The following is a 22349-nucleotide window of genomic DNA, read 5'->3' as shown; positions in this document are numbered from 1 at the left end:
TGCCGCGCTACGGTTATGGCGGCATAAAACGCTCTGGTAGTGGTAGTTGCGGCGGTGGAAGAGGGCGGGCGAAAGCCAACCAGTCAGCCCAGCTGCCGGGTCGTGCCAGTCGACTCGAGTGCCGTCGAGAGCCCCTTTACGGCCGAAAAAACGCCCGCTATGATTGTCTATGCAAATTGTTTAAAATACCCCGGCTAAGGCTAACGGACCAGTCGTTTCGTGGAAACCGCCGTCGAGACTCGTCGACAACCACCGATAGGGAATACGTCTCGAGCGCGCGGGGGGTGGAAATCTCGCGAGTAACGATCTGTGTATTCGCTCGATTGCCAGGAACGATTTTAAGCGACGGAGGGAGAGTTCTGTCGTGGATCGTTCTCACGGTTGGCTATCGATAACCGCGATTGTTTCTGGATTTTCTAACAGATTAATGACGTTGCTAGATTTGTGTTCTGAGAACGTTACTCTTTGTCGAGCAGCGTAGATCGAATGGAACTGTACCTGGTATCGAAATAATGGAATAAGCGAGCGCCTAACGCAACGTATGACACGGCTGAGTATTCCATTAGAAGATGTATGTACAAAGTAGTAATGATAATAGTCACGTAGCAGCCACTCCGTATTTGGCGTCGCAATTATAAACGCACGTTTAGTGTTCGAAGAGAATCGAGCTTTCGATCGTTATGGACTGTGTCGTAATAGTAATTCGTAGATACATTTGTTTATCGTGCGCGAAGGGAGGAAGGTTTAATTTATTGCAACCCTCGAACGACTAATAATATTGTTCGTCGTCGAGTCTCGCATTGATCAGAGTCGAACGATCGTCCTAACCCCTGGTCGAACGCGTGTAGAGTTGACGCGCGATGTCGAACAGCTTCGAGGGGGGCGATTAAAATGGTCGACCGTGGTCGCGGCGAACGGAACGCGATCTCGAGCGGAAATAATGGATTTGCAATTCTATTGGGCGCAGAAAAAGGCAGGGCGTAGGAAGGATTACGGCGTTTCGCCAGGGAGTACCAAGCCGAACGTGGAAGAATGCCGCCACGCGTCAGATCGATCTCCCGTTTTTGTTCGCAGCTTCACGCTGCGTCCACGATCCGATCGGCGCGCGCGATACGGATGAATTAAAGATCGCGGCAAGATATATTGGAGCGGCTGTGTGCGCGCAATACGCTAAATGAAACGCGGTTCATTATCGATCTTGATGAAACCGCGCTCGCATCTCTCCGCTCGTGGCTGTTACCGTCGCGCATACTGTTAGCCGCGCGCGTATGCGTACGCGCGAGCGCGGTCTGCGCGCGTGTACGCGAGAGAGGATAATGGCATTGCCGGCCCGCGGTTTGTACCGTAGCGGCGTTACCTGCCTTAGATGGCTTATTGATTGCCTCGACTATGCTCCGTTCTCGTATTACAACACGAAACATCGAATAAGAATCGTACTCCGTTTCTCGGTTAAATCCCTTGCCGCCTCGCCGCCTTCCACGAGTCGAATTCGAGTTCCACCTTGAATTTCACGGGACAGAGAGTCGAGGGATTGAAATCGTCGATCGATTAATCACGGGAGATTTAATATTACCACGCCGCGCGCGCGTACAAAGAGACGACTGCACCAGGCGCGCACAATTTCCTGATAATGCCTCTTTGTACGCGCGTAGACGCGTACGCGCGCGCGCGTTTCCGAAACGCCGCGATTTATTAACGCGAATTAATCATTACTCGCGTCAACGAAGAATTTGATACGGAATTAGCTTGCTCCCTCGCGGGGGAGACGTGGAAATTTATATGGTCGACGCCTCAAAAAATAAAGAAACGGGCAGATTCCAGGGCGCCACTCTCGATACGTGAAACGAAGCGACGCGCGGAACCGGCGAATGTAATTTCGCGAAATGCTTCCATCGATATAAGAAGACTCCAGGCACGGTGTCTAGGGATAAAGAGGACGCCGCGGCTGGAAGAAGGATCGCGGAACCGGCGACGGAGGATGGAAAATGAAAGAACGAGAGGGTCGAGGGGGTGGACGGGGGTGGTGGTCGGAGGCGGCGCAGCGAAGTCGCAGGAAACTGCAAGCTAGACGGATATATCTTCCGAGTAAATTAAAATGGATTATATATGTCGACTCCATCTTCAATCTTTCTTCTTTTCCAGCTCCCGCGGACTTCCGGATTATCGCTCGAGCTCGCCGAGCGATTCTTACCGGGCCCGCGGAAACTTTCCTAATGAATTTCTATTCTTTCGTTACGGATCCACGCCGATGGCTGGCTCCCTGCGAACGCACAATACCAGCCAGGGAAACTTTCAATTTAATTCCTTCTAACGAAAACTATTTAGTCACGGGAGCGGAAAGTTTATTAACGTTCAATTCCTCTGCTTCATTTATCGTCGACTATAGAAACTTCGCCCGATACTGCACGCTGTGACACGTTCATCTTAAATCGCACGATGTAACTAGAAGTATCAAGAGTAAAAAGAGGAATCGCTGGGACTGAGCAGCGTTGATCTGTGGGTGGGAGACGCGAGACGATAAAAGGAGGACGATCGTGGAGAGAAGAGTCTCCTGAAGGTTTGAAACATCGTCGAGGAACGAGCATGGTCGAAGGAGGGAAGAGAGAGGAGACGGTATAGTAGGTCGGTGGCCACAATTCTGGAAAGCCCCGAGTTGGCTGGCATGGAAGGTCGGGACACGGAGTCGACCATGATGTATGCTCCTCTTCCGTCTAATTAAACTTGGGGAGGGTCGCAGAGTTGGTTGGTTGGTCGGTCGGTCGGTTGGCTGGTTGGTACGCTGGCTGGTCGGACAGACGTACGTAACAGGCGAGGGGCGGCCGTCGGGATGGCTTTCGAAATGACAGAGCCAAGGAGGAAGAGAGGAAAGCGGGCGGGAGAGCGGGCGAAACCCGGTGAGAACTGGCGAACAAGAGGACCCGGAGCGTAGAAAGACGTCTACTCGGCCGCTCCCGCCGTTACAACCGGAACGATCTCGTGCTCTGACGGCGTTGCGACACGTCCTGGATGTGTTTGAACATCCTTGTATCGAATCAACGTCCCGAGCCTTTCTATCGCAACCAGCGACGTCTAAATTATTCGAACGGTCTCCAGTGGACAAATGAATCATCGATCTCTCACGGTGTGTCTCTTTTGCGCCACTTAAACGAACGTCCGACTAAACGGATCGTTCCCCTGCGAAACTTTCACCTATGTCCTACGACTGTCCCCTACGAATTTCCGCGTTTTACGCGAGAGACACTACTGGCGAACGTTCTCGAAACCATAACTGGAGTCTTGTCATTTCTTGTGTCTGAAAGTCGACCAACTATCGACATGTGTTTCTCACTTTTTCTCTACTTACTCTATATCTGGAAGTAATTATTATTACGCACGAAGTCTACAACTTGCGCAACAGAATCCTTTCTACGAAGTAAGTAAAACGATCGCTCATCCACGGAACGAGGCGTGTCACCCGCGTATGGTTAACGCGTCGCTCGAACGGCCAGGAAATTCCGCGACACCGCTAAGAAGAAACTCGAGAGCGAACCTAGTACGTGGCTACATCGGATGCAAGTTTAAACGCAACCACTCCGGCAGCATCAAATTAATTTAATTTATACCCGTCCGTACAAGAGGCTGCCGACGCGCGTCTCACCCGTGTCTCTCGCCGCTTTCTTCGCAGCGTTGTTCGTCTCCTTTGATCTAAACGTCCGTCGAAACACGGGCCAGTTTTTCCCTTTTCCTCGTCTACGACCGCGGTCCCAGCCAGCGAGCTGACCGCTACGTTCCTCATTCGATCGCGGCCATCTATCTATGGCGTACGTGTGTTAAAGTATTCGCCCAGTGGCGAACGATCGACTTGGTACCACCTAGGATCACCGACCCCGCGGGTCCGCGTCGAGCTTCCTCGAACGGGGACAGGCCATTGGCGCGCGTCCGCGAATTCCTTGGCGCGTGACGCGACATCACCAAAACGTCGCAGGGTGAAACGACGCTAACGGATCCACGAAATTCCTTGGGATGACGCGGAGGAGACAGACTGAGGCGAGTGGCCACCGCGACGCGCTCGTTCTCGCCCCTGATAAATTTACCGCCACGCGGCTCTTGGTATTCAAGTTCGGTCAGAGGCTGATTTATTCGCACTTTAACGCCGCCAGTTGTTTCAGAGCTGAGCGGAGGCACTCTGGGATATTATACTGCGACAAAGGTAATTGTGTAATGGGTCCCGGAAACGGGGCTCGGATAGGAGGTTACAAAGTAACAGGGAAGTTTTCGCGGGTAATGGCGAACCGGAGAGTAACGCGTCGGTTTTTGGCAAAGGCTTTGTCAACTGTGATAACGAATCGACGTACGTTAGAGACACGAGGTTGCGTTTTAATGTTCTATCCGTGCGCTGTATTATTTAGAGCGATATTTCACGGAGGAAAATCGCGAGAGACGGAAACGAGCGGAACGGTGGAAAAGCTCGCGAGCTGGTCGCAGCGAGATTGAGCCACGCTCGTTTCGAACATCTGTTCCGTAATAATTACCAGAGCAGTGAGAATGTTAGCCCTTGTTGCGGCCGTAAGTCATCGCGGGAGAAAGATTAGGACGCTAAATCAAGGCTGTTGAGGCCGTAATTCGTTTGGCGGAAAAAGGGAACGTCGGAAGGGGCTCTTTAAGAGGCTGGCACTCGAGTGGATACACACTTGGCTCGAGTCAGTTACTCTTTTAAGGCGTAATATGTATCCAGCACGCCGAATGAATTCCGGTTCACGGTATAGCCGCTTAATCGCTCGTAATAACGCCGAGACGAATGCCCGCGCGGAGACGGCCGCCGCGAAAAACCGGCGTAATTTCTGGCATTGGATACCGCGTAATACCGTGAACCATGGAAGAGCGCACGATATTCATGAACCGCCGCGGGGCATCCTCGATGCGCTTTATTTTCCAATTTATCCACCGTTCGAATCTCAACATTCACTACTTTGTCAATCACGATCATCGATTCTCTTCGATTTAAACGTAACAAAATAACAGCTCGACGCAGTTTCACGATATACATTCCTCTCGTCGATCGAAACGTCGCAATACAAACTCGAGTTCTCGAAGAAAGTTACCCTCGCGCCACGGTTACGCGATCGAAACGACGAGATCCGCGGACGGGGACACGACTTTTCCCAAGCGCGATATCGTCATCGCGCAAACAGCGTATATGCATTAAACCATGAACCCACTATCCCCGACGTCATATCCAATACACGTTGTTAGGGGGTTGGTGAAGCCAGTCGCCGTAGAAGCGTGGAGAACAGCGGTGGGACGCGGGGCGGGGATTCGTCGTGCTGGTTGCGGGGTGGTTTCGAGGGTGGCTGGCAACCTACCCACCCCTCGACCGGTGCGGTAATGGCATTAACCGAGCTGCAATATGATTACCGCTCTCGCAAGGTAACCTGATCATACCCGAAATCTATGGGGTGTCCGTAGTGTGAGGAACAATGTACCGTGCTCTGCTCCAAATTGCCGCGCGCAACGTTACGCAACCGCGGCCAGCAACCCCCGTGCGCGCGGCCATCGGTCCCTTTAATCGCGTTGCGCTTTTTGCGGCTCAGATTACCCGTGAATCATTAGACGGTCGTGGCCAGGGGCACGAGCCACGGATAGGAGGCACCGCGAGGGCCACCCCCGGCTCCTTATCTTGGCATTAGGAGATTAGTGCGCCACCCTCTCCGGGACGAAACGCGTTTTTCCGTCTTCGCTCGATTTCTTTTCTCTCTCTTCTTCGTTTCCGCGGCTTAAGCCCTGGGCTCGCGCGGGTGAAAGCAATTTAGGAAATGCTCCTTCTTGCCGCGTAGCCGTCCCCCACCCTCCGTCGCGTCGTTCATCCTCGCCTCTCGGTTTTAAACGCTCGTTGATAAGTGAATAATCGTTGGTAAACGGCTCGCGTTTTGGGGAGAAATATTTTAATGTTGTCGTCGTTATTCTAGTTTCGTTGGAGTATTTAGCGGTTTTCTGTACTACTCTTCGTAATAAAATTTTAGTTTCGAGCGCACTGTTGGTTTTCATTTGCGCTCATCGCTCTTCGATGACACTTACGCGAGAGTGTGAAAATAGGAGCGTGTGACACGACGAAAGACGCATGCAAAGACACTTACCGTGAGGTGTTGAAACAGCCACGCCCTGAGGATGTTGGTCGCGACCTTGGGGAAGATGCCCCTCTTCTTCTGGTTCTTCTTACCCGACGAATCGTCGTCTTCCTCGCCGGTACCCTCGCCGCTGCCGATACTCGCGTTACTCGCGTCACCTGTAACAACCAAACACACTTTATTGAAGACCATTCTATACTGAAACATAACAATTCAATGATAGAAGCGCCGATTCGTACGTTATCCCTTAAAACACTGTCTGACAACTGTCAAAATCTTCTTATAGCGTTGCATTTCACTTCTCAATGTTTGATGCAAGCATTGTTATTACAAAAATGATCAACGAAAGACCCAGAATTGTGATGATACAATAAAACGTACGATTAAGGGCGAGATTTGCCAGCATTTTAAATCGCATCCCGATTTTCGACGCGAACCAGAGTCAGAGCGATAACTGTCTCACCCCCATGGCTGGTTCCCATGCATACAAACACCATTAAGCCACCCGCAATCACCCTGTCCCTCCTTCGCTCGGGTGGTCCCCCACCCCTCCGCGTCCCTAAACGTTCTGGCCCCGATGCCTTCTCCCCTTCTACCACCAGCTTTCATCCCCCGGTCGCATTAATTCCCCGTCATTTATCAATCTTAGCTTTTTAATTGCATGGTCACCGGGGACTCGAGCAGCGAGACGGTAATGAGAGATATTAAGACGGCTTACGGTCACGTTTCGGCGAGGCAAATATCATTTTTATAAATTATCGGACCGAAGCCATTTCCAGCCGCCTCCGTCTACTTCCTTCCGCACCCTCTCGCCCTTCCTCCCCTTCCCGTCAGATCCATTCTTTACGTCAATTAAGAGCGCAAGGTTGATCGACTCGCCTGACACCAACGGCTGCGAGAAATCGAAGCATCGTTCGAGTTATAGTTTTTAAAAATCTGTGCTATCGAAATCGTGTCCAGTGGACATCGCGAATTCAAATTGCAGTCGATAATTATTTGATATTACAAGATCTGGATGGCACGGTAGAGGTGCGAGTGAACGACTGTTTCTAATAAACAAGTAGAATAGGAACGTTTCAATTGGACAATCTATAGCGAATAGCAGCCTGCTGTCTGTATCTCAAAATAAGAAGTAACAAGAAATATTTGATAATATTATCGATTTCGTTGTTCGTAATCTCGAAACGAACTGTTCGTTGTTATCCGGCTACGACGTTGATACGTTCGATTATACAATATATGAATGTGTAAAACAGTATTCCAGAATATCGCGTAAGTTTCGTGACCGTTAATATCGACAGTGACGGAAATGCAGATTGTCACTGAGGGTTCACCCCGTTGAGACGCCTAACAAGCGGTGCTTAAAAATAGTACACGGAAATCGTGTCGATCAGCGAGCAACAGTAAATACGATGATCGAAATTCACCTGGCGTGCTGGTCGATCGATCTCGTTTAGAACGGCCGGAAGTCCTTTCTCTCTCTCCCCCTCTTACCGTCTCTGTTGCTTTGTGGATCGTCGCGGAAGGTGAACCAGCAGGCTACTTACGCCGACGGATTATAAATGACCGAGCCTTATCGTGCTGCCCAAGGCTCCGGTTCCCAAGGTTCTATCGTAACAGAGAGATCAGGGTGAGCCCCTGTGCTCCCAGGGGTTTCACGATGACAGGTCGCCCGGGGGCGCCGACCCACCGCCACCCCTCGAGTGCCCTGGAACGGTCTCGTGGCCGAGATTAACTTTGAATTCGTCCGGCGAAAAGGGTGGGCCAGGCAGGACGAAAAATTTGTCCGTCGTAGGAGCGGATCGCTCGAAACGACGGGAGATCGATGGAAATCGGAGCCTAGCACTGGCGCGCACTGTCGTCGAAAACCTTCGACTCGTGTTCTGAGAAACGCGAGAACAGACAGAAATGAATTTACATAAAAATTTGCAAATCACATGAATGATCTCGTCGAGGCTTCCCTATGGTTCTTCGTGGGTTCCAAGAGAATTTTGAGAATTTCAAACAGCGTGTGTTACGCAAGGAAAGAGTCTGCTGCTCTTGTCCACCAATTTCGAACTTATTTGGAAAACATGTAGAGGATATTATGCGTGCACAACGCGTAACGAGTGCCACGAGACTTTTGGTCGACAGCGTATCCATCCTAGCGTTCGCCATTTTACGCGGCAGCGATCAGAGGTGGAGGAAAGCGATCGAGTTTGATCAGCCTTGGTCGACTAGCTGCCGTTCTACCACGGTTCGGAGTAATGGACAAGGGGAGCGCCAGGGTGGTTCAATTAGCGACGGCGACGATTTTTTTTACGCGTCGAAATTCGATTTCTCTGTTAGCGTCGAGTACGTGGATTGGTTCGATGCTCCTGATTCTAAATTGACGTTTATAAAAGATTCAAAAACCAGGGAAGACCGCGCGATCTACAGCGTCGAAAAAAAAAGTAGAAAAGAAAAGAAATACAAGAAACCGCCAGAGAGAAATTCAGCCAACCGTTACGCGTTAGTTATGACGTTATTACACCCAACACGGAAATCAGTAGGACACAGAGCCGTCGAGCAGGAAGACCAGGCTCATGCGATCGCGCAATAACGGCCAAGAAATCACGTCATCCCGTCGAGGCATCACGGTTGGATTCACAAGGAGCCAGAGCAGTCTCAGCGTCGTCGTCGTCGTCGATCCGTTTCCCTCTCGCCGGTGGTGGTCGGTTGTTTTCGTCCAGCGAACAAGGAGAGCCGTTTGCGGTGGTCCTTGCGCGGCTCGCAGCAAAAACGACGCCAGGTCCTTCTCCTCTCTGGCTCCACGGCCAGAGGACTCCAAGTCTCTGTCCGTTGTGTTCCGCGGCCCGTAATGGCGGGTCCGTGCCGTGGAATAGAGCAGTCTAGAGGCGCGCGGAACGGCCGGGTGCCCGGCTAGCGGAATAACGGAATGGCCAGCGGACCGTCCCCCTGATTGCAGTTAATTTACCCGGTGAATCGAGTTAATGTACCGTGGCCATCGTTTGCCGCCGTTACCGTGCCCCCTGACGTATCGGACGAAGAACCCGTGGTGTGTGCTTCGCCTCTGCGCGTCAGGAATTTCTCATTTCCGCGAGAGAGAAACTAATCCCGACGAAAAACGACCACCTTACTATCCTGCGAAGGCCGCAAGAAACGGAAGACGGACGTCGCGAGCTAGACACGCCGCTAAAGAGATACCGCTGCCAGACAATAAGAAGAGCGGAACGCGTCGATTGTCCGCGGGAATTAATCTACCGGCTCGAATCGTTCAAGAAACCTATACGTTTGATTAGAACTCCGCGAGTTTCATGGTCCACCCCCTAAAGAATTTTCCTGTTGACGATTGTAAGATACAAAGGATGTTAAATAATTTCTAAAAATTCTCGTAAGTGCGACAGAGAAGTGACACGTTTCTAAGTTGAAGCGACACGTTGGTTAGTGAAGGAGTAACAAGCACCCTTATCGAGCAGCTGAAACAATAGCCATCGGAAATGAAACGCGTCTGGTCGATCGAGGTTGAAATTTAGCAGGACGATAAATCGCGCGGCGAAAACCCGCGAAAATCGTTCCCGACGCGGGCCTCTGTGCTCGCGTTCCCTCCGTACGACGCGTTTACGAGCAACAGGGAACGGGCCGACCGCGTCCAGGGTGGGAGCCCAGCCATATCGTCCTCCGTGTTGATTTACGCGGCGCACCGCGCATTTTTACTGCCGCGTTATAGAGATTTAAGTGCGGCCAATTATACGTTCGCGCCGTTCCTCGCTCGTTCTCCACTCGTGCGGGAACATCAGACGACAACGGGGTGGAGGAAGCCGGTGGCCAACTGAGGGATACCGTTTCCACCCCTCTTCCACCGCGATGTCCTCTCCAGCACCCTGGCTCTCACCCCGTGGGCTTCTTTCTTTCGAGCCGTCGCGATCTATACTTAGACGATGGGTCAAGAATAAGCGAAGTCTCACGTCGGCCTGACTATACGCTATTTCGAGAGGACACGGTCGAAACACGCGGTCCCTGCGTCGAAGTGGCAGCCATCGAGGGAACAGCCTCCACCGCGATCTCATAGACAGTCGAGCGTCGTTCGATCGAGCGCGGAGGAACCAAAATGGCGTCCATCGAAGTAAACGCATCCTCAGCGTGTGACGATATCGCAAAAACCCGTTACGATCCTCATGCGAGCGATTACATTCAATCGCAGCACGGGGTAATTAACTTGTTTCAAGCAAACGTTGAGAAGAGGAAGAAAAAAGACCGCCCCAAAGCAGTATTGGTCTCGCTGTTTGCTCGGACATTAACGGCATTCGAAGCAGGAAGCGAAAGTGAGCCGCTCGCAGCCGTCGTCTTTGATTTACATCGTCAAGCATCGAAGAATGGTTAATTATACACCGCGATTCATTCTCTGGCCCGTAGAAACGTACAGTGGGCATGAATAGGGGATACGATCAGGCCCAGAGGTTCACGGGCCCGCGGCATCGAACGCCACCCCGCCTGTATCGCCATGGGAAATAATAAGCGGCAATGGTCGGTAATGATCGTGATCGAAAACCGCCGAGGCGGACGTGTACGTGGTCATTAGCGGAGATGCGGTGTGTACGGGTCGAGCGTGGATAACGAGAGGTGCGCGAGCTTAAACGCCACGATAACACGACAGTCCCAACGGAGGGCCAGGTAGCAATTAATGCAACGCAGTCGCGCGCGCGGTGATTTTCGTCGTGGCACGGGGAAAGGAATCGAGCGCCGCGGCTGAAGTGAACGACAAAAACGAGACAGAGTGGCTCGACCACCGAATACGTCTTCGTCGGGGCGGAGAAGAGCCCTACCTCTATTTAGGGTGGCCGCGCGGACTGTCGAAATAAACCGCGCATATGGCAACCGAAAATAAACTCCTTATTCCCATCCCGTCGAACGAACGAGGGCCCCTGTGTGCTCGTTCCAGTCTCCTCTTCGCTTTCTTCGCTCATCCTCCTGGCTACCTCGTTCCAGCGGCGCGCATCCGCTTTCAACTCTCTGGGTGTCCGAGGCGTAACAGCTATGCGGTTCCGTCGACGATGGTTTTTTCATTACGTCGGTATTCAAGTGAACCATCGCTGTCGCGGTGGCGCGTTTTGATGGAAACGTCGACGCGAGTTCCTTTGCTGGTCGTTTTTAAGGGTTGCGAGGAGAGGGTGCGCGATGGAATCGCGTTAGACGGAACGATTAAGGGGACAGCGTTGATTCGACGGCCAGTTCGCGATTAATGGAAAACGCGTCCCACCCCTCCGCGTTTGTGCATTATTTCGGGCTAAATTCCGCGCGGCCTGGCAGAAGTTTGACAAAATATCGGCCAGCTAAAGCCGCGATTTATTTATCGACATTAGAGGATGTGAAATATGGCCGCGCGTATATATTTATTTCATTTTTCAAAAACACACCGTGAACGTCACGCAAAAAACAAACGATAAAGAGTGAACGCCGTTAAGCGAAAAATTTAATATCCCATGTTTCTATATGATGTAATATTCGCAATAAACGTTCGTTGTATTTTTACGCGGTTTTTCACACACGCATCGAACCTATAAAATAAAGCTATTACCCGCCGGTATATTTTAGACTGGAACGCAATGAAAATGTGCTCCACTAAAATGTCCGCCCTTATTTTTCCTCCTCTCTTTCACTCCCACAACCGACGAACCACATATTTCCAATTTTTTTCTTTTTCCAACTATTTCACCCCTTAATTCAATTATCCAAACCAATATACTGCCACCGTCCACGAACACCCGGACGAACGCACTGCAATTTTCTCTCTCCGCGTTTCTCACGGAGGAAAAGAGAAAAAAAAAAAACTGCGAGAAGAAAAATCACAGGGCGCGTGGCGAGCAGATACGCCGTCTCGACGGGGTGGGAAAGGGTTTTTCGCGTGACTGGAAATCACGGAAGAGGTCAACGCACCAAAACACGCTTATTCTCGTTCGTTGATGGCGAGCGGAGTAACCAGCGGATCCAACGGCGAGAGAAAGAGAGCGGCGCTCGCCGATTCCAAGACTATTTTCGTCGATGAAACGCAGCAAGCCGGATCGTGGCCCACCCTCTCCTTCTGCTGGTTAGGACTCCCTTTTCCCACATATCTTTTTTTTTTTTTCCACCACGCGATCACTCTTCCCTTTCGACGGCGCTCTCGTGTCTGCGGCGTTAAGATCGCCACGCACGATTTCCCCGTCCGCTGTATGTTTCGTCTAACGACGGACAGGCCGCTTAATCCGGGAATCTGCTTAACCGGGAGATTAATCGGCGATTGTGGGCGAGATGGGGCGCGCGGACGGCGGTGGCACCCGCAGCTACGCCGCGGTGACAGGGCGTCCCGCGGCAACGAAATCGCGTCGCGAGTTAAGCGCCGGCCAGCAAACGGCGAGTACACTTTGTAGAGGTTTGTCTTACAAATGAGCCGAGCGACGGGGATAATTTAGTATGCCGCGGTCGCGCGCGTTAACCTTTCGCTAAGCGACACGCGGACGCGTTCGTTACGGTTTGCTTGGCGCCGTGGGTCCTCCTTGTTCGACGCGACGCGGGTGGATCTCTTTATCGCTTCGTCCTGTTTAGCATACTTTTTCCATACGAGCATATCTCTTCCCCTGGATGTTTCTGCTTTGTCTTACAGACTGTGGAAGATCGCGAAGCGTGTTGAAGAGTGTCTAAGAGGAGTACCAATTACGTAACACTTGTGGTTGCGCGAGGTACCAAGTCGAACGTGATCTCCACTCGATTCGAAGGCGAGGAGGTCTACTTTTGTGAAATTCCTGTAGTTCGCAGTGACGCAAGTGGAGTTTGCTGCGAGCTTCAGCGGAGGAGACGAAAATACCGGCCTATCGTCATCGTGGGGCGACGAACAGCAGTCGAACGAAAGAAGCGACGGTGGAGAACCGAGTTCTTATCCTCGAGCGCTTACGCTGCTTCGCGTTCTCGTTCGTTTCTTCGTTTTAGATTTCCAAAGTCGCGGAGAAACGTGGACGCGATTGTCAATTGACGCGGGTGAGACGCGAACAGCAACGAGATCCTCGAGTCAAAGTGCTCGAGTCAAGAGAAACACGTATTTTTCGACACCTGACGCAGCTCGTCAAACGGTGAACGTCGGGTGCTCGCCACTTATTTACCAAGTCAAAACAGACGCTATTAATAGGCCTGGTAGAAGAGGGTCCCGCGGCTTCAATCTTCGAAATTATTTGGCACTTATCGCGCGGTCGAATGCGTTCAACGCTTACCCGACGACGCGCGACAAATTATATATTGTGCCGTACGGCGGGTGCTCTCTGAAAGTAATCCGAAATATAACGGAATTTCGTAATCGAGCGCGATATTTCCGAGCCTTCGACTCGCGAGGCCATTCAAAACGGGATGGCTCCATTCTTAACTTCGTTAAATGGGAAAGGCGAGCTCGCACGAGCTCATCGTTTATTTATCCAGAGATCTCCGGTTATTTTCGCGCACCCATTACACGTGTATTAAACATGCACGATTACGTTCGCACTCCCTCGAATTAAACTGAATTAATCCTGTCTTTATCGATTTTTGACTCGCGTCGAGGAGGCAGGTGACTGAATGGCGATCACGTTGATTCAGATCGACGCGAGACGAAAGTATCCGACTAACTAAATAATAAATTCAAAGCGCACACATTCACGCTAAAATCGCAACGATATCAAAATTCACATAGACATAGAAGCCTGAAAGAGACAACAAATCGTATACTAATTCATTAAAACCTCAAAGCAACATCTCCCGCAACAATTGCCACGAATAGAACCACTCGAACCCAATAAACCAACAGCACGCGTAAAAAAGAACGAAAGAAACAGGAAATACCCAACGCGTCGTTTCTTTCGCCAACGTCCACCGTTCGTCGAATTAAAAATCGAGAGAGAGAGAAAAGAAAAAAAACGGAAAATCCTAAGGAACTGCGCGAGAAGAGCGCAGAGATCGGTTAGAGGAGCGTTCGCTCGATCGTGGCGCGAGGAGGCGAAAGCGCGGAGCTGGCGAACGGTTGATTGAGACATCGCCGTAGCGGCTGTGACAGTTATCTGATTCATGGACATGCCGGGTATATTTTATGCCGTACGACCTATGAATACAGATCGATCGGCCCGCGGGACAGCGGCCGCTGCGTCGGACCCCGAGGAGATCATAGGTGCCTCCGCGTATATGGATATATCAATTACGCGCGCGGACCAGCGTCGCGTCGCGCCGCGGCACGTACACGCGAAGAAGAGGACCGTCGCGGCGGGGGGACACCGCATTACGATTCATCAGGCGTCCTGGTACCAGTTCCGCGAGGATCCGCGGAGATACTTATCTGCTAACAATCTACGTGATAAATCGCCGATTTGTATCGACGCTTCGTCTGTCACCCCGATACGCGAGCGTTTCAACGGAGCTGAAGTCGTCGCGATCACTGGCTGCCGATCGTACGACGCGAGGGATGAACGCAGGGGTCTGTGGATCGATGATGGTTCACTATAGCGCCTGGTTCACGCTTCAACCAGGTCCAAATATCGTCGATTTGCGCGTCTATATAGTTGAAGACTGACGATGATAAGAATTGTTTGTCATTTCTTTTCGTATCTGAGGATCGAATATGATAGATGCACTGAAGGTTTGCGATTGAAAGAATGTAAGATGAGCATCCACGATAATCGAGGTCTTAATTTTCGTCTTACTTTTAGAAAGATTGCATCCACGGATTTGAGATGTCATCTCGATGCAAATATAATCGGACACTATACGCGTTGGATTGGGCCACGGGGTTTATCGCGAACCTGGTGGATTCGTCGGTAAATATCGTCGATTTGCGCGTACACAGTTGAAGACTGACGATGATAAGAATTGTTTGTCATTTCTTTTCGCATCTGAGGATCGAATATGATAGATGCACTGAAAGTTTGCGATTGAAAGAATGTAAGATGAGCATCCACAATAATCGAGGTCTTAATTTGCAGATTGCATCGATGGATTTCGGATGTCATCTCGATGCAAATATAATCGGATATCGTACGCGTTGGATTGGGCCACGGGGTTTATCGCGTGCGCGTGTCTGTGGGAAAGTGTTATCGGTTCTCTCCAGTCGGAGAGAAAGTTAACCGTTGGCGGAAGAGACGCCGGCTAACGCATCGTTCGCGTGCACGGATGTTTGGCGCGAAGACGAATCCCCGTGTCGGAGATGGTTGCATTAACATAAAAGTCGCCGCGCAGATTTATCGCGGCGAGTAAGTAACGATCGTCAGCGTGAAACGTGGTGCGCGTTGCGCAACCACCGAAGGCGTCTCGGTTAACGCGGGCATTAGCCACGCGGCGGTAACGCGCCGCGTCGGGAGCCGCGTAATTGCGCGGATAAAGGTGCGCGAGGAGGGTACGACCGTTCAGTTTTCGCGTGAATCGTATTCACGATACCATTGCAAAATTAACTAACAATTACACTCATCGCGAAGTGATTTCGAAGGAAGGTACAGTTCCACAGAAATCATCCCCTTGGCTCACTTAACACGAAAGCGTAATTGCGCGGATAAAGGTGTGCGAGGAGGGTACAACCACTCAGTTTTCACGTGAATCGTATTCGCGATACCATTACAAAATTAACCAACGATTATACTCATCGAGAAGTGATTTCAAAAAAACGTACAGTTCCACAGGAATCATCCCCTTGGTCCACTCGACACGAAAGCGAGACAAGTACTCAGAATCCGCTTAATCGATCGTGATCCGTTCAGACTTCTGTTCACAGTACAATCTCCACAACTCGATACAACCGATAACGTACACGCGGAGAGAAATCGATTAGTTGATTTTTAGCGACAGCTACTCAACCGCGAGAACACCCCAAGAGTGGCCATACAAATTTCCAATTCTTCCAGGGTCCCTCGTATCCTGTCCATCTCGGGTACGAGCAGCAAATGATCGTAACATGCAAATCGAGGCTTGCGCTGCGATTCGAATCTGGATCCAGCCGACAGATAGGTGGCGGCGCGTCGTCTTGCCGCGGCCAGGCAGCGCGTCAAAAGCCATCAAGCTGGGACGCGAGCGTAGTCGTTGAACGTCGGTGCGGAACGTGAAATGGGACGGTAGAAACGTAGAAACGCGAAAGGGAGATATCAGCGTGGTCCGATGCTGGCAGCGAGGCACGTACGGAGATTGTACTAATTAATGCCACGGGACCGAGAGAGTGCCCGGGACGGTTGCTGCGGGCTCGCTGATGTGCCGCCGCTAGGAACGACGCTGTTACTATGATAATTACCGGCGGAACGTGAGGCACCGTCTTAATTGGGACTACCGGGGCGAATTAATAACGCGACGCCAACGATGACCCCTTTCGCGACACCTCCCGCGGGCCCTCGCCCCTTGTCCGCTCCCGATTAGTCCTTGTCGATGGCCGCGTCACGAGCTGACGAGCTCGCGCGGACGTTCATTAAGGAATCGCAATTTCTGTGCCAACGACAGGGACCAATGCGAAACTCGCCGGCCAATGAACGACCAGGCACTGGCGAAAAGAAAACGCGGAAAATTACGAAACATATGGAACACACGATATGTAACTTTTCTAATGGGCTCGAAATAGGTGGATACAGAGGGTGGCACGCTATCCGTCATTATTAAACTGCGAATGTTTTTCGCGTTTATGCGATGATAAAGTGCAGACTGTCCGTAATATGCGAAAATATATGAAACGTCGGCAATAAAGGACATACCACGCGTGCGTGTATTCGTAGAGGGTGAAACGAATGTATTCGTGCGTGTCATTTTTTGAACTATTCATTTCGATTAGAAAAATGTCGAATGTGCAGCGTGTAGATTATCGTCATAGTGGATTATTGTGGAATCCTTTTTACGTATCGAAATATCTGAGACTTCGCGGAATCGATTCCACATCGAAGCTCGCGCGCACGCGGCAACCACCCAGGAGAGTATTCGGAAACAAATGTGCGCGCGTTATTTTCTGAAGCGGAAACGCTAATTCACGAGAGGGGCCGTAAAATCGATCGTGCGCGAGGGGGCACGATGGAGATAAAAGTGTTAATGGCAACGCGCCACCACCGGTGGATACGTCGGCCAAGACGTTGCCACGGTTCGCCCGTCATCCTCTTCTTCGTTTTCCCGCACGTCTCGTACGGTTGACGTTCGCTGGATGCGGTTTTAGGGGGGTACATGTGACGAGCACGTGTCTCGAACTGGTACATATCGGCTTTCGCCTTGGAATTAGTAAGCCAAGAGGAGGAGGAGAAGGTGGTGGAGTGGGCTTTCGCGACGGAAGGGTGCGCGTCGCGTGAAGCCAGCCGAGCAGCGGCCTCTACTTTTTGTCACCGTGTGCGGCGTCGCGACGCGTTTAAACTTTTCGTCATGCATCGCGACGCGTTAACTCCCGTTTATTTCTAGTGTCTGCCCTTCTGCCACATATTTATAACCTAATCGGGTGCGAACGCGTCGAAGCCCCGGGTACGAGCGCGCCACTCCTATATTTACGTTACCAGTCGCAATTAGAATTCAGAATTCGACGACTATCAGACGCGCGTCTAACCAGTCCGCACGAGCGTCTCACCCCACGCTGGTCTCTCCTCGAATTCCGCTCGCCGCGGCCCATTAACCGACCAATTACACCGACGAATGAAACGCCCGCGGCCAACCACGGATCTTAATATCGACGATCCGTCAAGTGATCCAGAAATTTACTCGCGACAAGTCCAGGGCCACGGTGACTGGGTTCGCCAGCCGCAAAGCACGCAAATGGCAAAACGAACGCGGGGCCAATAGCTGCGGCGGTTCTTGCCTGCGAGACGAGAAAGAGCCGCTGGCTGGTGTATCGAGGGGGGGTGAAACGGCGGAGGGACAGGAGGAACGAGAAAGATAGAGGTCCCTGAAGAGAAATGGGCGCCAGTGGCCAGTAATGAGCCAGAAAACTGGCGACAGCTTCGCTATGCCCTCTATATCCTATCCCAACGAGACGAGGCGCGATATTGTGCGACGTTCCCTCGCGTTCGACTCCTCTACGCTCTCTCCAGACTCGCACGCACACAGAGAGCCAGTGTTCGACGGTGTGCGGTGCACGCGCGGGCCCATAACTCACTGGCGGCTGGCCCGCAGGCCCGTCTTGTTAGCGCCCCGCAGAAACCGAACTGAGGACCTTCGCCTAACTATGATACCGTCTGTTCCACCGATATACGCGCAACAGCGCCCGCTCGAGGGACGGAGCCCCGGGATTCGCGCGATGAGCCGAGCCAAACAGAAGAAAAACGACGAATAGACGCGCGAGCTGAAGAAGAGGAGAGCGGAGCGTGTGTCCGCGTGTCTCTCTCTCTCTCTCTCTGTGTGTGTGTGATGGTGGGTTAGAAGCAAGAAAGAGCACGAAACAGGAGGAACTATCCTCTCTCCTCGAGATCCTCTGCCTCTCTCTCCGCCAACGCGCATAAATGCATACCTATCTCCGACCGCATCTACCCTGGCGGAACGGGCGAACGAAAAGAGCGCGTTATCGGTGCCTCGACCTGATAAATCCCCCCACGAAAGAATAATGAGTCGACATTATTCATGCTGACCCGTCAGCGTCGCTCGACCGGTCCACCCTCTTCCTCGCTCCTTTTAATCGGAGCCGCCTTGCGCGTTTTCGACGCATCGCCATTAGAGGGTAGACCAGCGACCAGCGGATCCGCTGGTGGAATCGGTGGGACGATATTAGAAGGGCCACGGTTTAGCTGGATCAACCGAAATCCGGTCGAGGTACGCATGGACTCTTTCTCCCTCTCTCTCTCTCTCTCTCTCTCCTGGAAGGAGGACCCGTCGGCAGCGTTTGGTCGATAGAGGGCTGCCCTCTGAGACTTTTCGTATCAACGGCCACGCGGGCTCGTAAATTATACGGGGGCACGGAAGGAGAGACCTGGTTGTAATGTCGCGTGCTCGGGACGGGGATCGTCGTTTCGAAACAAGCCTCCTCATGAATTCGCCGTGACACGTGTTATTAACGTTAACGGCACTGCGCGACTTTTCTCCTTTTTTTTAATCGCGTACACGTAGCTACTCGTTCGATGGGGTTATGAATATTTTTTGTCGATATCGTTTTTACTTGTACCAAAGCGAACAAGTTGTGGAACGATCGCTTAATTCTGGACAGGACACTCTGGAGGAAGTGTAACAGCGTTCTTGCGAGGAAGATCTAGGTGGTTCAGAAATAACAACCGATATTGAGAAAAGTGGATCTGAATTTGAATGGCTCTGCTTTAATTCTGAACCATTACATTACGAACTCGAATTGGGGTATTGTTTCTAAATGTAGCTGAGAATTGAGCGGATCAAACCCGGAGTTATGTCCTCGCCTAAATTCGTCCCTCTTAGTCTCAATTCCCTCCTTCTTCCAATTTATCGAATCGAGAACGGTCCAAGAGAATTACTACGAAACCGCGCAAGAATGGAAACTCGGGTATCCGCGCGACGGCTGCGCCCACGCCAACGCGATTTCCACTTTCGCCAGAAACAAAACTGCTTGCCAGCTGGATATTACGGCCAGGAGTCGGGATCCGTTGCTTCGCGTCTATCTGTGACACGTTGAGTGACACGTTCAGCACGCGAGTCCGTTTTATTACATCCCCTGGTTCCGTGCCACCTCCCCTCGATCGAGTCTCCGGTGCCTCTCGCTCTTCGCCCAATTTCAGCGTACAATAAAACACGTGGCGACAAATTTGCCGCTTTGCAATCACGATCGAAAACCAGCCGGGCAGTCACAAGTCCGCACCCCCCGTCTGCACCCCCGCGCCAACCCCGTTCGGTGCGACAACGATGACGCGACTTTGCGGTCCGCTCGACGGGGCTTTAATTTCCCATAAAACCGTCGATAACTTTGCCAACGCTGTAAACGTGATTTACGCCCGTCGTTTCCATTTCCGCGAGCTCTTCCAGCCGGAGAACGCTCGGTGAACAGTTTTTTCCATCGCGATAAGGCAGAGCTTTTGGTCTTCTGTCGGGTGTAGAAGCCGAGTTCTGTTATCGATCTCGCTGGCTATAGCCGGGGTCAAACGCGTTGGCTTGTCGCAGGCCGTTTCTACTTCGTCACTTTTCCACGTCGACGAACCTTATATCGCGCAGGCAGGACTTTTGTAACGATCCGGCGAGTCGATTTCGTTCTGTAACCGCTACGATTAATTGTATAGAATTAAATAGAAGAAATATCGACGTCTTCGCGAATTTCTTCGAATTTGGAGAGCGAGTCGATCCCAAAATTGTACCAACTGGTACAGCTGTTCAGACGGAAACGGTCTCGAGCGCGAGGAAAAGTTTTTAGGGATCAGAAAAGATGACACGAGGGGGAGTCAGAGAGCACGACGTACAAAAAGCCAGTTTGTTGCCGCTCGCCTTTTGGACGCGTCGCGTTATTTAGCGGCGAGCCTCGTCTCAACACGCTTAAGTGCTCCGGTGACTTACATCCCTCTGGGGCAAGGACGCGCTAAGGGGGCGTGACCGTGTACCGTCCCGTCAGGGATCGGACGTATAATGGAAAGTTTGTCGAAAACGGAAAAGGGCGGGTATGGCTGGCGTCCGTTGGTCGAATAAACGAATAAATTTCTCTCTCTTCGAACGGGAACTAACCGTGCCTAAGATATTAGTTCCTTGAAATATCCAACCAGACGATCCTCTATCCGAATCGAATAATGTTTCGTCGGTCGAGAAACCAATTTTCTCAAAATAACAATTCCCTCATCGCACCTTAAATATCAACACTCGTTAATTTCAACCCCTTTAAATACTTCACTGTTTTACTTCTGTTAATTTATACGATACAACCAATTCACGTAATCGAGTATGAAGTATTTTCACGTGTCGCAACGCTCTCGCGAAGCAGAGAGGCCTCGGATCTGGAGATCGACGAAGGGATGAAAAATTGTCAGCGCGAGCCGCAAATGTATATAATCTCGCGGACGATAAAGGGGCAGGCACGAAAGAGCTAGTTCATGGAACACTTTGTACCCGGTATCGAATGCATGCTCGAATCTCGAGGGTCCTTGGTCGGAAAACAGCACGGTACCGAGTTCAGGCCGGTACTTACGATCAACTGGCGCAGCGAAGCATCGCTGGCGATACATCATCCGAAGAGCGCTTATCTCTCCCGGATCTGCTATCTCGTTGGACCCCCGTCCCTATCGAACAATGCCTCGCGCGGGATATACCTTGCTCGTAGGAGATGCTGCTGCGCATCGCGACGCGTTTCAAGCCATTAAAATTCTCTCCGCAACCGGCGCGACCCTCGATGCAAAATATTCGAAAGCTACGAGCTACGCGCTTTCATGTAAACAGATGATCCAAGAGGAATAGACAGGCGTTAAATCGGGACCACGTGAAAAAGAATTGCCTCGCGAAAGCCAGACACGGTACCATAGAATCGCAATTCCGTGTCCGCTTTCTCACGTCCCAAATACGTAAGCCCATCCGTCCAATGGACGCGAAATCGTATCGCCATAAACGCGAAAATAACCGAACGCCACGACGCGAGCTACCTCGAAGGGTTAATGAGAAAGAACGCGGTAGAACTTGAACGTCGGTTCGAAGGAGTTCACGGAACGGCGTCCATCAGCGGTGGTTTCCGCCGACGCGAGACGTGCCCTAATACGAGCACCGCGGGCAAAGGGTAGGCCGTGAACGGTCGCGATTCGAAAGCTACCTGGAATCCGCGACGTCTAATCAGCGCGGCGCGATTATTATCTCCATTTTAAGCATATATACGGGGAACGGTTCAGCGGCGCATAGAGGAGGCCATATACAAGCGCCTAATATGGCGGTCCGTCTCATTGGCTGCCTTAGGTGGATACAGATCGTTCGTTCCTCGGCTAACCGAGAGGCTGCGGCTCTCTTTCTCCCTCTCTCTCTCTCTTTCTCTCTTTCTTTATCCTTCGCTCGCATCGGTTGGCGGCTTCGAAAGCGCGAGAGTCGTCTTAACACACGAGTGCCCCGGCCTCACACATGTTCCGGCACCGGTGAAGGTGGGCAGAGAGGTGCTGAACATCCCGAGAGACGAGCCACGAGAGAGGAGGGCGAGAGGACAGAAGTTAGGGGAGGGCGCTTGGGATGGAGGCAGCATTCCATCAAACCAGACTCCATCTTATGGTACGTCTAACCCCCGGGCAACGTATCCTCGGCTCTATCTCCTTTCCACGCTCCTATGCCGCGCTGAGGCCTTCCCTCGTCCTCCTCCTCGTCGCTCTTCTCTCTCAATTCTCGATCGAACGCCGCTTCCACGGCTCCTTTTTTATGAACACC

General features: G+C 51.7%; 1 protein-coding gene across 1 annotated transcript in view; it reads right to left on the bottom strand.

Annotated features, from left to right (window-relative positions):
- The window catches only part of Hth (Meis homeobox homothorax), a 438429-nt gene that overhangs the window by 158316 nt on the left and 257764 nt on the right, over positions 1-22349 (bottom strand). Inside the window, exon 10 of the mRNA XM_076906279.1 lies at positions 6114-6262. Within this exon, the coding sequence (XP_076762394.1) occupies positions 6114-6262 (149 nt within the window). The remainder of the gene's footprint in view (positions 1-6113; positions 6263-22349) is intronic.

The sequence above is a fragment of the Xylocopa sonorina genome, chromosome 13, assembly GCF_050948175.1.
Source record: "Xylocopa sonorina isolate GNS202 chromosome 13, iyXylSono1_principal, whole genome shotgun sequence".
Lineage (NCBI taxonomy): Eukaryota > Metazoa > Arthropoda > Insecta > Hymenoptera > Apidae > Xylocopa > Xylocopa sonorina.
Note: the sequence above shows the minus strand (reverse complement) of the source record. Positions and strands in the feature narration are given on the sequence as shown.